This window comes from Callorhinus ursinus, unplaced genomic scaffold (genome assembly GCF_003265705.2).
Source record: "Callorhinus ursinus isolate GAN/ISIS: 27379988/994484 unplaced genomic scaffold, GSC_fseal_2.0 scaffold14, whole genome shotgun sequence".
NCBI lineage: Eukaryota > Metazoa > Chordata > Mammalia > Carnivora > Otariidae > Callorhinus > Callorhinus ursinus.
Genome location: NW_027397076.1, coordinates 45,024,381 through 45,040,732, shown reverse-complemented (window position 1 = coordinate 45,040,732; position 16,352 = coordinate 45,024,381). Strand labels below are relative to the sequence as shown.

The following is a 16,352-nucleotide window of genomic DNA, read 5'->3' as shown; positions in this document are numbered from 1 at the left end:
CTAAGTTTGGACTGTGCAGCCAGTGGTGGGTGTTTGCAGAGGGTGGCCATGTGGGTGGGGGTGTCCTTGAGAAGGAGATGGAGCCAGGCAGGGGTGGAAAGAGAATGGGCCAGCCTGTGGGCCATGTGCCAGTCCTCCTGTGCAAACACAATCCAGTGAGGAACTTTAAGAGTCTGAGGATTCTGAATTTTAACTTGGCCTTCCAAGTCATGAAGAGGGTTTATTTGTCAAGACAGGACTGCAGAGCATATTAAACCGTTAGCTGGAGTGATAGCATTTAAGTATTTAGATGCATGGTATTTGGGGCTCTATTTGTACTGTTGTCCCAGGTCTGTAAATGTTAGGGTCAGGTCTACTTTCAAAACTCCTAAGCTCAAACAACCCAATCACTTACCCAAGCAAATTGGGAGAGTGAAGGGGTGTGGCAGAGAGAGATAGAGAAATAAAGAGAGGGAGGGAGGAAGGAAGGGAGAAAGACCTATAGCTTGGGAAATATATGAATGAATTGTAATGTATGGACCTCAATCTAACTGTAAAACAATGTATAAGAATAAAAAATTTGAACACTGATCGGATATAATTGATTTCATAAATGAATTGTTAGGAGTTTTTTTTTTTAGGTATGATAATGGCATTGAGATTGTTTCAGAATCATCCTTATCTGTTAGAGGTATATATTAAACTATTTACAGATAAAATGTTTTGGATTTACCTCAAAAATTGGGTTGAGTGAGCGAGTGGGTGGGAATATAGATGAAATAAGATTGGATATGAGTTGAAGCTAAGAAGGGGGGTACAGAGGAGTTCATACTATTCTCTCATTTTTGCATAAGCTTGAAACTCACTTGAAATTCCACAGAAATTTCCATGAACTTTTAAAAAATATTGTTTCTATGTGTACTGATACATAACTTATATAAATAGCATTACAATGAACATGATGCTTTGTAACGAGCTCTTTTCATTCAAAAGTACATTTAGACTCTTACTCATATAAAATTTTAAGTTGGTTCCAATTTTTAACCAATATTATAATGAGCATTCTTACACATGCATCTTTTTTCTGGTCTATCTGATGATCACCTTTGGATATATTCCTAGAAATATCACTGCTGATTCAAAAGTATTCATATTTAACGTTTTGATACATGTTGCCAAACTGTACTTCAGAAGGGCTAAATCTATTTATACTCAGACAGAGCCCTATCTCATATCTCTGCTAACACCAACCTTTGTAAACCTAGCTAATCCAATGAAAACACATTATCTCATTGTTGGGATTATTTGTATTTCTTAACTAGCAAGAATAAAAATATTTTCATATGCTTATTTGGGGGTGTGTGTGTACATGTGATTTGCTTGTTTGTGGTATTTACCACGTGTGTTTGATAGGGTGTTAAACCTTTTCATTGACATGTAAGAGCTCTTTGTATACTAACGGCATATAGTTTTGTCATGTACTTTGCAAATATTTTCTCTTGGCTTGTTGTTGTTTCAACTTTAATTATAATGTGTGCATGTGTGTGTGTGTTTGTGTGTGTGGAAGGGGGAGGGTGGGTAGGGTTTTTTTCCATGCAGTAATCTTTAATTTTGTGTAGTTTAGCCTAAACCTTAATAGTATTGGGCTTTGGAGTCATGTTTAAGAAGCTCCTCTTCACACCAGGCTATCTACACTTTTTTTAAAAAAACATTATGCATCTTGGGCGCCTGGGTGGCTCAGTTGGTTAAGCGACTGCCTTCGGCTCAGGTCATGATCCTGGAGTCCCTGGATCGAGTCCCGCATCGGGCTCCCTGCTCGGCAGGGAGTCTGCTTCTCCCTCTGACCCTCTTCCCTCGTGTGCTCTCTGTCTCTCATTCTCTCTCTCTCAAATAAATAAATAAAATCTTAAAAAAAACCATTATGCATCTTGGGCATCCTCTTTTGTCAATATACATCTACCTCATTCTTTTTAACGGTTGCCTTGTAATGAATTGTATAGATCAGTTTTTCTCAGTCTTTTTTTCCATTATCAGCCCAAGAAGCCTGTTTAGACATTTTTTTCTTAATCATCCCTTCCATGAAATTTCAATACCACATATAAACTGTATATCTTTGTACTTTGTGCATATTTGTACTTTATAAGTAAAAAATAAGGGTTTTTTGTCTCCCCACCCCCCACCCCTCCAAGAACCAATTTTCACCTCCTTGGTTGTGATATTGCCTCTTTGAGGTTGCATGGTATAGATATTCCATAACCTAATTATTCCACATGTGTATACTATTTTTGATATTCCGGTGCTCTATTATCATACTTATCTTTATACATATATTTTGTTTCTATAGGATAAATTCCTAGAATTGAAAAGCTGTGTCAAAAGGTATTCGTATTTAAAAACTTAGCAGATATTGCTAAAGATTGTATCAATATACACCAACCAATATATATTGAGAATCAATTTGGCTTCAATTTTCACGTTTAAGTCATGAATCCATTTGGGTTAGAGATCTGATTATTTTTTCCCCCCAAATTTGGCTCATCGACCTTAAAATATTAAATACTTTATTGAATTAACCATTTCTTGATCCTCCATATATTAAATATGGAAAATATATTAAATATGTATACTCAGGCTTTAGATTCTGTTCTATGACTGTTTAATCATACTCTATTACCACCCGATGTTTATTATTCTTGCTTTGTAATAGTTTCGGTATCTGATTATATTCCCTTATATTCTTTTTCTTTTTTTAAAGATTTTATTCATTTTTGACAGAGAGAGAGTGTACAAGCAGGGGAAGCAGCAGGCAGAGGGAGAGGGAGAAGCAGACTCCCGCTGAGCAGGGAGACCCATGTGGGGCTCTATTCCAGGACCCCCGGATCACGCCGTGAGCCAAAGGCAGACATTTAACCATCTGAGCTACCCAGGCGCTTTCCCCCCTATTTTTCTTGGTATTTTAGTGTTTTTTTTTTTTTTCTCTCCATGAACTTTGGAGTAATTCTGCCTAGTTCCAAAACAGGCAAACAACAACAAAAAGCTCTTAAAATACGACTGGGATTAAGATTGGGATTGTACTAAATTTGTGGATTTAGTGAGAACTGTGGAATACATTACAGAGTACATTCTAGAGTAACAAATTTAAAATAAGGCATAGAGGGGCCCCTGGGTGGCTCAGTCAGTTAAGTGTCTGCCTTTGGATCAGGTCGTGATCCCAAAATCCTGGGATCCAAGCCCCATATTGGGCTCCCTGCTCAGTGGGGAACCTGCTTCTCCCTCTCCCTCTGCCTGCCGGTCCCCCCGCTCATGCTTTCTGTCAAATAAATAAATAAAATCTTAAAAAAAAATAAAGGCATAGAAGAAGCAGAAATAATGTTGGCTTAATGAAGTACACCTATATTAGGTTGTTTTGAGTAGTAAATGACAGAGGTCCACATAAAACCCAAGTTTAAGCATTAAAGAGAGTTTATTGGCTCATTTAACTGAAAAGTCCAGTGGTCAAACTAGTCGTGAGGCATATCTGGACCGCTGGGCTAAATAATAACTCAGGATTTGGTTCTATCTTCCAGGTTGGCTTTTTTAGCTTTAATTTTACACAAGCCTCCATGTGGTGGCAAAGGTGGCCTATCTGCTCCATGCTTACATGGTGGTTAGCTCCTGCAATGTCAGAGAAAGACAGTCTTTTTCCTTATAGTGCAAGTGAAAGTATCACTGATGGTTATCATTGGCCAGATCTGGGATCAAGTATAGGAGTAGGGGCTGGGTGGGGATTTGGGAATCAACCCCACTTGAACCACACAAGCTACAGTTGGGGAGGAGTGGTTTCTTGAAGGGTTGTGCAGTAACAAAAAATGTAGGACTTATGTCCTATAATACCTATTTACTTATAAAAAGAGGATTTTCAGGAAGCATTAAGAAATATTACTAAGTTAAAGTTCTAATACTATTTTTCAGTATTTCAAAAGTTACTTTGGGGTCATAAGGGTAAAAAGAAATGAGGTGACCAAGTAGGGAAATTTAAAATATTATCTTTGTTATTGAGTAATATTTGTTAGAATTATAATGGCAATTCTTGACAAATGACAAGAAATCTAAAATCTAAATCTAAAATCTTGCTTTATGAATTTATCCTTTTTTGCAACCTAATCCTCTCCTCTTCTAGTTTTTCCCCCTGCTCCTAAGTTAACTCCATCCCCTTCCTCCCTCAGCAAATCAAAAGTCTCTTAATTCCAGTGGTCTTTTATGCTCCTCTCCTCTTATTCATTGGTCAGCTGTGAAGAAATTGTTTAGTGGAAAGTCATCAGTGATTTCCTTAATCACTGACCTAATGGCCTTAGATCCTCTTTCTTGATGGCCCACTGTCTCTGTAGTGTTTGACAAGACTGATTGACCTCTCTTTCCTGAAACATGGATTTTTAGTTTCTATGTAACTTACTCTCCTGATGCTTCTCTTAGTTTTCTGATGACTTCTTCCCTGTTTCCTTTGTTGGTTCTTCTTCCTTACCTTCTTTACATTTGGGTGATTGTCAAGGTTCTGGCTTCAAACTGTTTCTCTATTCACTATCTTGGCAGTCTCAAACACTTCTCTACTTTCAGAAGAAAAGTATGCACCTTTAACTTAGATGCTTTTGACCAGTTCCTCCCAACATCTGCATGATCCAATCTTAACTACCCATTATCAAGCCCAGTGTAACTTCTCTTAAAAAATTCTTTCTCTTCTGAATTCCATGGTGCCTTTATTTTAATGGTACTAATTTCAGATTAATTATATAGAAGACTTGACTTACTTTCTAGCCTATAAACTTCTTTGAGAACATTTTCTAATTCAACCTTGTGCCTTGTGTACTGTGAAGCACACGGTGTATTTATTCATTTCTTTATTCAACATACATTCTGCACCTACCATGCATTGTGCTAGGTGCTGGGTAAGTGGTGAAAAAAACATGTGTGGTTTCTGCCCTCATAGCATGCATAGTCTTAAGAAATAAATACATATTGTGATATATGTTTAATAAAACTTTGAGAGAATGAATCTTACATCTTTTTTAAAAAAAATATTTATTTGACAGAGACACAGTGAGAGAGGGAACACAAGCAGGGGGAGTGGGAGAGGGAGAAGTAGTCTTCCTGTGGAGCAGGGAGCCCAATGCGGGGCTCGATACCAGGACGCTGGGATCATGACCTGAGCCGAAGGCAGACGCTTAATGACTGAGCCACCCAGGTGCCCCGAATCTTACATCTTTAACTCCTGTTTCATCCTCTCTCCCCAAACTCCTGTCTTACATTTCCTGAACACTTTTGCCTTGATAAATTACACAGATTTCTCAAAACTCAACATCTTTATTAATTTTATTTTATTATGTTATGTCATCATACATTACATCATTAGTTTTTGATGTAGTGTTCCATGATTCATTGTTTGCATATAACACCCAGTGCTCCATGCAATATGTGCCCTCCTTAATACCCATCACCAGGCTAATCCATCCCCCCGCCCAAAACCCTCAGTTTGTTTCTCAGAGTCCATAGTCTCTCATGGTTCGTCTCCCCCTCCGATTTCCCCCCCTTCATTTTTCCCTTCCTACTATCTTCCTCTTCTTCTTTTCTTTTTTTTTTTTAACATATAATATATTATTTGTTTCAGAGGTACAGATCTGTGATTCATCAGTCTTACACAATTCACAGCACTCACCATAGCACATACCCTCCCCAATGTCTATCACCCAGCCGCCCCATCCCTCCCACCCCACACCACTCCAGCAACCCTCGGTTTGTCAAAACTCAACAACTTTGGGCGCCTGGGTGGCTCAGTCGTTAAGCGTCTGCCTTCGGCTCAGGTCATGATCCCAGGGTCCTGGGATCGAGTCCCACATCAGGCTCCCTGCTCAGCGGGAAGCCTGCTTCTCCCTCTCCCACTCCCCCTGCTTGTGTTCCTGCTCTCACTGTCTCTCTCTGTCAAATAAATAAATAAAATCTTAAAAAAAACAAAACAAAACAACTCAACAACTTAATCTGATTTGTGTGCTGTGGACACCTATGACTGAGAACTTTGTCCTGTGTTCAAAAAACTCACAGTCCAAAGAAGAAGAAGATAGCAGGAGGGGAAGAATGAAGGGGAGTAAATTGGAGGGGGAGACGAACCATGAGAGACGATGGACTCTGAAAAACAAACTGAGGGTTCTAGAGGGGAGGGGGGTGGGGGGATGGGTTAGCCTGGTGATGGGTATTAAAGAGGGCACATTGTGCATGGAGCACTGGGTGTTATGCACAAACCATGAGTCATGGAACACTACATCAAAAACTAATGATGTAATGTATGGTATTAACATAATAAAAAAATTTAAAGTAAAAAAAACACTCACAGTCAAGCACCTTCTCTCCAAACTTTCTACTGATTTTAATATTTATCTTAATGTCTCCACCTCCTCCTCATTACCTAGGGGAAATCTTGGTATTCTCTTTGATTCCTTCTTTCTTCATACTTAGTTCTCTTCATTCAAACACTTATTATTCTTGTTTACACCCTTTTATCTATAGCTGAGGTTGAAAATTAGTGACCCATGGACTGTATCTAGCCACCAGAGGTGTTTTGTTTGTTCTGTATAATATTCCTAAAAAATCATGTTCTTGGGTTTCTCATGAAAAAATTAGAAAATCGGCAACATTGTGTCCTCACTCATGCAAAAATTGGCTGTAGTTTTCAATGGGACATCTAAACTACCACTCTAATCTCTACCACTCCTTATTTTTCTTACATCAAATTCATTTACTAATTTATGAAACCTTCTTGATCCTTAATTTAGGCATTTGAGTTTGCAGTCTCTGGCATATGTGATCGCATGATGTTAGCATGAGAAGAGATATTAAGAGATCATCATGTCTGACAGTCTCCTTTTTTTTTAAACATTTTTTTAAGGTTTTATTTATTTGTCAGAGAGAGAGAGAGAGAGAGCACAGGCAGGGGGAGCGGCAGGCAGAGGGAGAGGGAGAAGCAGGCTCCCCGCTGAGCAGGGAGCCCGATGTGGGACGCGATCCCGGGACCCTGGGATCATGACCTGAGCTGAAGGCAGACGCTTAACAGACTGAGCCACCCAGGCGCCCCTGACAGTCTCCTTTCTAAGAGATAAAAAAATTGAGGTCCAAATAACTTACGTTAGCTGGCCAATTTTACACAGTTAATGTGTAACAGGATTTTATTATTTGCCATTAGACCTGTTCCTCACCTAGTGTCCCTCATATTCCCCATCCAGGGCCCTCGCATAGAATTTTCAGGTTCGAGGTCTCTGTGCTTAAAACTCTTGCTTTATTAGGTCCTGAGGTCTGAGTCCTTTATCAGGTAAACTATGCCCTAATTCTTTTTTTTTTTTAATTTTTATTGTTATGTTAATCACCATACATCACATCATTAGTTTTTGGTGTAGTGTTCCATGATTCATTGTTTGTGCATAACACCCAGTGCTTCACGTAGAATGTGCCCTCTTTAATACCCATCACCAGGCTAACCCATCCCCCCACCCCCTCCCCTCTAGAACCCTCAGTTTGTTTTTCAGAGTCCATCGTCTCTCATGGTTCGTCTCGCCCTCCAATTTCCCCCTTTCATTCTTCCCCTCCTGCTATCTTCTTCTTTTTTTTCTTAACATATATTGCATTATTTGTTTCAGAGATACAGATCTATGATTCAACAGTCTTGCACAATTCACAGTGCTCACCATAGCACATACCCTCCCCAATGTCTATCACCCAGCCACCCCATCCCTCCCACCACCCCCACTCCAGCAACCCTCAGTTTGTTTCCTGAGATTAAGAATTCCTCATATCAGTGAGGTCATATGATACGTGTTTTTCTCTGACTGACTTATTTCAGTCAGCATAACACCCTCCAGTTTCAACCATGTCGTTGCAAATGGCAAGATCTCATTCCTTTTGATGGCTGCATAATATTCCATTGTGTATATATACCACCTCTTCTTTATCCATTCATCTGTCGATGGACATCTTGGCTCTTTCCACAGTTTGGCTATTGTGGGCATTGCTGCTATAAACATCGGGGTGCACGTACCCCTCTGGATCCCTACATTTGTATCTTTGGGGTAAATACCCAGTAGTAACTATGCCATAATTCTTAAAAATGAAAAAAATCTGTCCCAACCTTTCTGGTCTTATTCTTCTAGTGCTTACCTACATATATCTCGCTTTCCTGGGGTGTGTGTGTGTTACCCAAAACATACCCTATGCATTCCAACCTTTTTGATTTTGTTTAGTGCTATTCTCTCCACCTAGAATATCTTTCCCCAAACTCTGCCTGACATAACTTTTTCCATCCTTTAAAGTCTATTTGAATGCTATCTCTCCCATAAAGTATAGTAGTTAAGAAGGTGGTTTGCATGGAACAGATTTGGTTTGAAATCCTGGCTCTGTCTTTTACCAGCCATGTGACCCTGGACAATTAATCGAGTCTCTGTAAATCTGTTTCCTCTTCTGTAAAGGGGAGTAGCATCCCCTTTTACAAATGGTTAAACATGATCCCACTGGTTGAAAGTATTTCTATATACCGCAGGAATCCCATCTCACTTTTTGCTTCAAACAGTGCCTCGATTTATAGTCATTCATATTAGTTATTTTATTACTCATCATCACAAATTATTCCTCTTACTAGTCAGTCATTATATATTGTAAACTTGCTATTATATATTATAGTTATTCTTTCATAATAGATGAGGGCAGGGACTTTGTCTTACATGTGTTTCTATTTCTTGCAGTACTTAATGAGAGCTTGTAATTACTGAGTTAATAAAGAGGAGTATAACCCTTCTGAGATGTTCCTAAATTCTATAAAAACAATACGTACAAATAAAAAAATAGTAATAGATGAATCTCATATTATTCCCTTATTAGAACCTTGGGGGGAATTTTTCTCAGGTTTCTATACCAAATTATACTTCTCTTAAGCAACTTAAAAAAAAACTCTTATAGACCATGTGAAACTTAGAACTATGTTTTCCTTTTGTTGTAGTTGCTAGGAATATCAGAGACTAATTTGTGGTGGCACCCCTCTAGCAATTACAAATGAACTTTTGGCATGATTTTTTGGGGGTATTAACATATTCTTGCCTTTATTTTGTTTGATTTTGCTTGTTTTCCAATTACCTTTTGCCTCTTCTGATCATTTTCTCCTACCATAGCGTATATCTCTTTCTTAGCACACTCAAACTTTTGTGAGATTGGTGGGGCATTGATAAATAATATGCATCTATAAAATACATTTAAAAAATAGTTCTTACAACTTATTAAAACATCTAATTTCTTTGGATCTCCTACTTCACAGAGAGTTATAATCAAGTTCAAGGTGATCAGGAGAGGACTTCCCCAACTTCCTGCCTTACTTATAAAGTTATTCACATTTTTAAAAGAACAACATTGTATATGTCCTTATAAAATATACATCATGTAAGGGCGCCTGGGTGGCTCAGTCGTTAAGCATCTGCCTTTGGCTTGGGTCATGATCCCAGGGTCCTGGGATCGAGCCCCCCATCAGGCTCCCTGCTCGGCGGGAAGCCTGCTTCTCCCTCTCCCACTCCCCCTGCTTGTGTTCCTGCTCTCGCTATCTCTCTCTCTCTGTCAAATAAATAAATAAAATCTTTAAAAATATATACATCATGTATAATACAGATAAGCAGAAAGCAGAATGCCTAAAAAACAAAAAAACCCATCATGTGGTTAAGAACCTACAAATGCTGCTTTCATACCTCGCTTTTCTCTTGTAACAATGTATTTTACATATCTTTCCTTATCATTAGTCTTCTAAATAATTTTTGATGGTTCAAAGCATCCCACTGATTGTGTGTCAGGCTAGTCAATCAGACTGCAACTCCACATTCCCTTCCTATAAAACCTGAAGATGCTTTTACTGAAACTAATATAAGTGAACTTCTCTTATCTGCAGCCATGTTATCCATGTCTAAGAAGTATGGGTATAATATATTCCACCAGTCTTTCATTGGTGGACAAGCTGAAATGAACTCCATCCAGCTTAATATATGTGTGCAGTTTTGACTATTTCCTTTTGAGAACTTCCTAGAAGTATACTTCCTTAGTCAAAGTGTATACACATTTTAAGGATATGTAGTTCCAAAGTACCTGGGGCGGGGGGAGAGAAGTACCAGTTTCTTTTCCCACCTGCAGTGTGTTTAGCTGAACCCTTGCCCAACACATATATTATCTGCTTTATAAAATTTGCAATTTTTTTTAAAGATTCCATTTATTCATTTGACAGAGAGAGAGAGAGACAGCAAGAGAGGGAACACAGGCCAGGGGGAGTGGGAGAGGGAGAAGCAGGCCTCCTGCTGAGCAGGGAGCCCAATGTGGGGCTCGATCCCAGGTCCCTGGGATCATGACCTGAGCCGAAGGCAGACACCCAACGACTGAGCCACCCAGGCGCCCCTAATCTTTGCAAATTTAATAGGTATTTAATATTCCATTTATATTACTACTAATGTGGCTGAGCATACCTATTATTGGCCATATATATATATATATATATATATATATATACACATATATATCTTTATTACTCTTGCCAACTTGTAATAGTTTTAAAATTACTAACATCCATAATCCACCTTGACATCCTCCTACCCAGTTCCACCTCCCAAACTAATTTATGTACTTGATGTGTGGATCTTATCTCCTCTATTTCTTTAGAGAATTATTCAATCTGTTATTCTCTTTCTTGGCAGTATCTTTAACCTCTGACTACTAGTTTTTCCTCTTGTACTAATAACATCACTAAGTGTCCTCTTCTTCAGGAAAGACCCCAACTTTTTTTTTTATTTGCCACCCTTCTCTGGCTACTGACCTTTCTCTTTTCCTTTACAGCCAAACTTCTTGAAAGAATTGTGTTCATGCGCTGTGTCCATTCATCTCTGTCTCTTCAATTCACTACAAGCGGATTTACATTAAGGTCTTCAATGCCTTCTTTGTTGCTAAGATTTTAACAACAATTGTAATATGTATATATATATATATTCTTTTTTTTATTTTTTAAGATTTTATTCATTTATTTGAGAGAGAGAGAGAGAATGAGAGACAGAGAACATGAGAGGGAAGAGGGTCAGAGGGAGAAGCAGACTCCCCGCTGAGCAGGGAGCCCGATGCGGGACTCGATCCCGGGACTCCAGGATCATGACCCGAGCCAAAGGCAGTTGCCCAACCAACTGAGCCACCCAGGCGCCCATATATATATATATATATATGATACAAAGCCGGATACGAGATGATTTTCCCCAAATAAACTCAACCGTGTAAAAAATATTTGTGCTGGGAAAGAAGTGATAGGTAATAAAATGAAAAATTTAAGTCCCTGCCAGGTAGTTGGGATGACTGGTGAGTTTTCTTTTTCCTTTTTTTGGTAATTTTCCTCAACTGAAAAAAACTTACTTTTCTATTAAAACACATTGCAATATACGTTTTCTAAAAGGCAGAAGAAAATTAGAGACGTGACGGGAGCCACTGGGCGACACTTTCACAGCAAGGAGCAAGAGCAGGTGGGCGCGACCCACGGCCCCAGGGCAGGTGTTCCCGCCGCGGGGCACGACTGGAAAACCTCCTAATAGGACAGTCTTCTCTTAGAAAGACCCTCATGCCCTTGTCGCTCATCCCAAATGACCTCTGAGCATCTCAGCCTCTACTGCTTAACGGCTTCAAACCTCGTATGACCGCCAATCGCTTCCAGTTGCCCTGGTAACAGCCAGCAACCCTAGCCCCGCCCAACCCAGCTACCGTAGGTTTTCCCAGAATGCTGCGCGCCTTTCCTCATTCGCTTCTGGTTCGGAGGGCTGACTCCTTCCGGAAGTAGATTCCTGTCAGTCGCTGGCGACCGCTGGCGGTGTAGCCTGTCTCCGCTCAGGGCTGTGGGGACCGTTTTGTTTTTTTCCCAACATTTAAAATGACTGGAAAGCTGAGGAAAGTCTATAAGCTCACCGAATTTTTGTTGGTCCTCGATAAATGGATTAAACGTTATTAAAAAGCTGAAAGATGGAAAGCACTTTAAAATGATATGCAACTTCATGTGTTGCTGTGATATATTTAAAAAACTTCCAATAAAAAAGCAACTATTTTTCCTTTAGAAAATGAAGAGAAGCACAAAAGAAAACAAAACACCCAAATCTCATCCACATAGAAATAACCACTGTGAACACTGGAGCAGTCTCCTAGACCCTTTCTATGCTTATAGTAGATGAAATTTCAAAATGGAATCATGTTTATGCCGTTTTGTAACTTATTTTTTATGATTAGATTTAAAAAGATACTATAACAACATGGTTTCATGTATTCCATTGTATCTCTTGGACATTGAAACTTTCTATCCTTTTTGCTCTTAATTAGTGCTGCAATGGAGAAATGAAAATCCTGATAGCTAAATCTTTGCCCATACTCTCATTTCTTTGTGGTAATTACTTTTCTCTTTTCAACTTAATCCTTTGTATTTGCACTTCCTTATCGCTCCCCTAACACCTTTCCATTCCGCCCTATGTCTTTATACTATAAAGGGATGCAAAACTTACACAATTTTTTAAAGTTTACTTTTCTGATTACAAATACATGCTTATTGTGAGCACTAGGAAAATTCAGAATATAATAAAAATATCCCAATACCTAGGCAACTACTGATCATATTTTGGCATATTTTTTCCCTACTTTTCTTTCTTTGTTGCCTTCAGTGATGAATATGGAAAAAATGTTTGCTAATTTGGTAGGGGAAAATTACAGCTTTTAATCTGCATTTATTTTCTTATTCATGTAGCTGAATAATATTTCAAATAGTATTTCACGTGCCAACAGGCTATAGTCAATGTCAGGCTCCATCTTCTCTATCTAGCCTTTCCCGAATATTGCAGACTCATTACAATAACTGTAATAGTGTAGTTTTCTATATGTTTATGTTTTAGTTCTCTAAATAGGTTGAAAGCTGTGTGGTCCTGGATAAATTATTCAATATTGCTAAACCCACTTTTTTTTATCAGCAAAATAGTGATAATATTACTTATTTTGTAGGATTGTAGTGGAGGTTAGAAATAATGTATCCAAGGTGAGCTCAATAAAAAGCGGCTTAAGAAAACTATTATAATTTTAGCAATCTGTACATAGGAGGTGTTCGTATTTTTGTAATATTTCAAATGATGAATAATCCTAGCATCCCAACCAATTTGTTTATTTTTCATTGCCCCCCTCTATTAGTGCATTAGTTTTGCCCTTTAATGCTCTTCTTTTAATGGTTATCCTTGTGATTACAACATGTATCCTTGACTAAATAGATCCACTATAAATTAGTACTTTTACCACTTCCGGACCAATACAAAGTCCATGTTGCTGCAAATGGCAAGATTTCATTCTTTTTTTATGACTGAACAATATTCCATTGTGTATTAATACCACCATTTCTTCATTCATTCGATGGACACCTATGTTGCTTCCATATCTTGGCTATTGTAAACAATGCTGCAGTGAACATGAGATGCATATATCTTTTCAAGTTAGTGTTTTGTTTTCTTTGGATAAATACCCAGAAGTGGAATTACTGGATCATATGGTCGTTCTATTTTTAATTTTTTTAGAGAATCTCTATACTGTATTTCATAGTTGCTTCACCAATTTACATTCCCATCAATAGTGCACAAGGGTTCCCTATTCTCCACATACTCACCAACACTTGTTATTTCTTGTCTTTTTGATAATAGCCATTCTAACATATGTGAGGTGATATCTCATTGTGGTGTTGATTTGCATTCAATCTAGATATTTATTAAGCACCCATGACACATAACGCACTGTTCATAATCCTCCAGGTCTCTTGAGACTATATTATTTCTATACATTTCTCACATAAATCATATGTTCCTCTTCATCCTCATCAATTCTCTTATCCTCAGTCTCTGCCATTATGCTTGGTCCATCATAGTAGGTGCTGGATAAGTATGTGAGCTGAACTGAGTAATTTAGTGGAAAAAGAGGGGCGCCTGGGTGGCTCATTTGGTTGATCATTTGCCTTTGGCTTAGGTTGAGATCCCAGGGTCCTGGGATCCAGCCCCCACTCAGCGGGGAGTCTGCTTCTCCCTCTCCCTCTGCCCTTCCCCGTGGTTGTGCTCTCTCTCAAATAAGAGAATAAAATCTTAAAAAAAAATTTAGTGGAAAAAGAGAAATACAAATTAGTTAAAACCTGGCAGGCTGTGATGAAAATGGTAACATATGCAAAGTACTTTGTACGTTGGGAGATCAGGAGAGAATAATTTTGATTAAGGTATCTGGGAAAGCCCTATGGGATAGGTAGATTTGATCAGGACCTGCATCATGACCGAGGAAAGGTGCTTAAAGATGGAAGTGAATTAAGGGTTGGAGATAAAAGTAAACTGGTTGTGTTTTGTTAGCAGAAAGTTATTTGGGGTGGCAAGAGAGTAGGGTGGGCCTTTGGGTCCAGGTGAGGCAAAAAAAAAAAAAGTAGTTGGGTCCCACATTTTGAGGATTTTGATATGACCAGTAATTATAATTGCAGCTTTCAAACGTTACTGAAAAGTACTGCTTTCGATGTGGCTTTGGACGTCAGGAGATGGGTGGGTCAGATTGCAACTGGCTTGCTGGTGGAAAAGGCAGGGAGTGGGAGGATGCCTGAGACCTTCAGAGTGTGAGGGGACTTTAGTGGCCAGTACTGAGGAAGGAGTGTCCATGAGGAGGCGGGCTGCGGAACCACGCTTATGAGGGGCGGCCAACCACGGCAAAGGTCAGCAGCGAAGCTCACAGCTGCCCTGGAGACGCCAGCGAAGGCAGCCGCTAGGTTTAATTCCCCCAGCGGGCAGGGGATCCAGAGCCCCGCCCCCCGGCCCTTCTCGCGCCTCTCGCCCCGCCCCGCCCCGCATCTCTCGCCCCGCCCCTCCCCGCGCCTCTCGCCCCGCCCAGCGTCCCTTGCTGGGCTCGGAGGCCCAGCAGCTCCAACGTTCTCAGCCACGCTCTGCGGCAGTCGCCCTCCCTGGGGCTGGGACGGCCGGCAGAAGGAGGATCTGGGCAGGCCGGTTGGCGGGAGGGCGGTTGCCTTTCCCGGATCTCACCCCCGGCCGCCCGAGGCGGGAGGAAACAGCGGCGAGGTCCGCGGGCGGCATGGCAGGAGCTGCGGACGAGCGCGGGCCCGGTCCCGCGGCGGGGGAACAGCTGCAGCAGCAACATGTCGCGTTCCAGGTCTTCCCCGAGCGGCTGGCCCAGGGAAAGCCCGGGCAAGGGTTCCTTTCCAGCTTCTTCACCAACAACCAGAAGTGCCAGCTTATGCTCCTGAAGACGCTGGAGACAAGTAGGAGCCGTGACCTGGAGGCCGGGGGTCGGCCGGGTGGTGTCTGAGACCCGGAGGCAGGGGTCTCTGGGTTCAGCCCCAGGTGTGGCAGGAGCAGGGTTCAGGCACCTCTGCGCAGTGTCTAGGTAGATTCGGCATCCTGGGGCGGGAGTGGTGGCAGGGAGAGGGGGGCGCGGGTTGGGCCTCAGTTTCCCTTTCAGAGGAGGGAAACTCTTGCTTGTGGAATGAGGGAGGAGTCGGATAGGAGTTTGCCCTTTTCGGTTACACTCACTGGTCTGACAGGTCCTCCAATTTCTCATGTAAATTATGCAGCAGTATGGGGACTTTGGAGTCAGAGTTTTTTTAATTTTTAAAAAATTTTTTAAAGATTTTATTTATTCATTCATGAGAGACGGGGGGGGAGAGAGAGAGAGAGAGAAGCAGAGGGAGGAGCAGGGAGCCCGATGCGGGACTCGATCCCAGGACACTGGGATCATGACCTGAGCCGAAGGCAAACGCTTAACCATCTGAGCCACCCAGGCGCCCCATCAGAGTTTTTTTTAAAGAGCTACGTTAACTAAGGCATGACTGCTGGCGGCTCAAAAGCAGTTCTGCAACTGCCCTTCATTGGGAGGAGTTCTTAACCTTCATACATGGATGGGCTTCCTCGTGTAGAAACCTCTGAAACGGACCAGGAAATCGTGTGTATGCACCTGAATGCATTTTTCTGGGGAGAGCGTTCTAACTTCATCATATTCTCAAAAAGGACCGACCCCCAAAGGGTTAAGAACCACTGCTGTTAAATAGGGACAACCAGTTTCTCTAGTCCCAGGGACATTGCACTAGAGATTTCTTAACTCCTTTACATTGACATGGACTTTCTAAGTTTACTTCAGATATGTTTAGAAAATAAAAGTCTTAAACCTACTTGTCCTAAAGCAAGGTTACTATCTCATAGCTGCCAATTACAGTTCAAAAGTCAACCACCCAAAGATTTTCCAACCTTCTTGAGATGACCTGCATAGTAGGGCATCAAGGGAGGGGGGAGAAGAGGGGTAATGGG

The 16,352-nt window shown here is 40.7% G+C and overlaps 1 protein-coding gene across 5 annotated transcripts in view; it reads left to right on the top strand.

Annotated features, from left to right (window-relative positions):
• The window catches only part of ATP23 (ATP23 metallopeptidase and ATP synthase assembly factor homolog), a 99,836-nt gene that overhangs the window by 70,964 nt on the left and 12,520 nt on the right, over positions 1-16,352 (top strand). The window contains exon 1 of one of the 5 annotated variants that reach the window (XM_025883425.2): positions 14,931-15,310. The exons of 3 other annotated variants lie outside the window; for them this stretch is intronic. In XM_025883425.2, coding sequence (XP_025739210.1) covers positions 15,124-15,310 — 187 coding nt within the window. In that variant the 5' untranslated portion in view covers positions 14,931-15,123. Of the gene's footprint in view, positions 1-14,930; positions 15,311-16,352 lie in introns of those variants that run through there. One more of the 5 variants, XM_073900756.1, reaches the window with a different exon arrangement.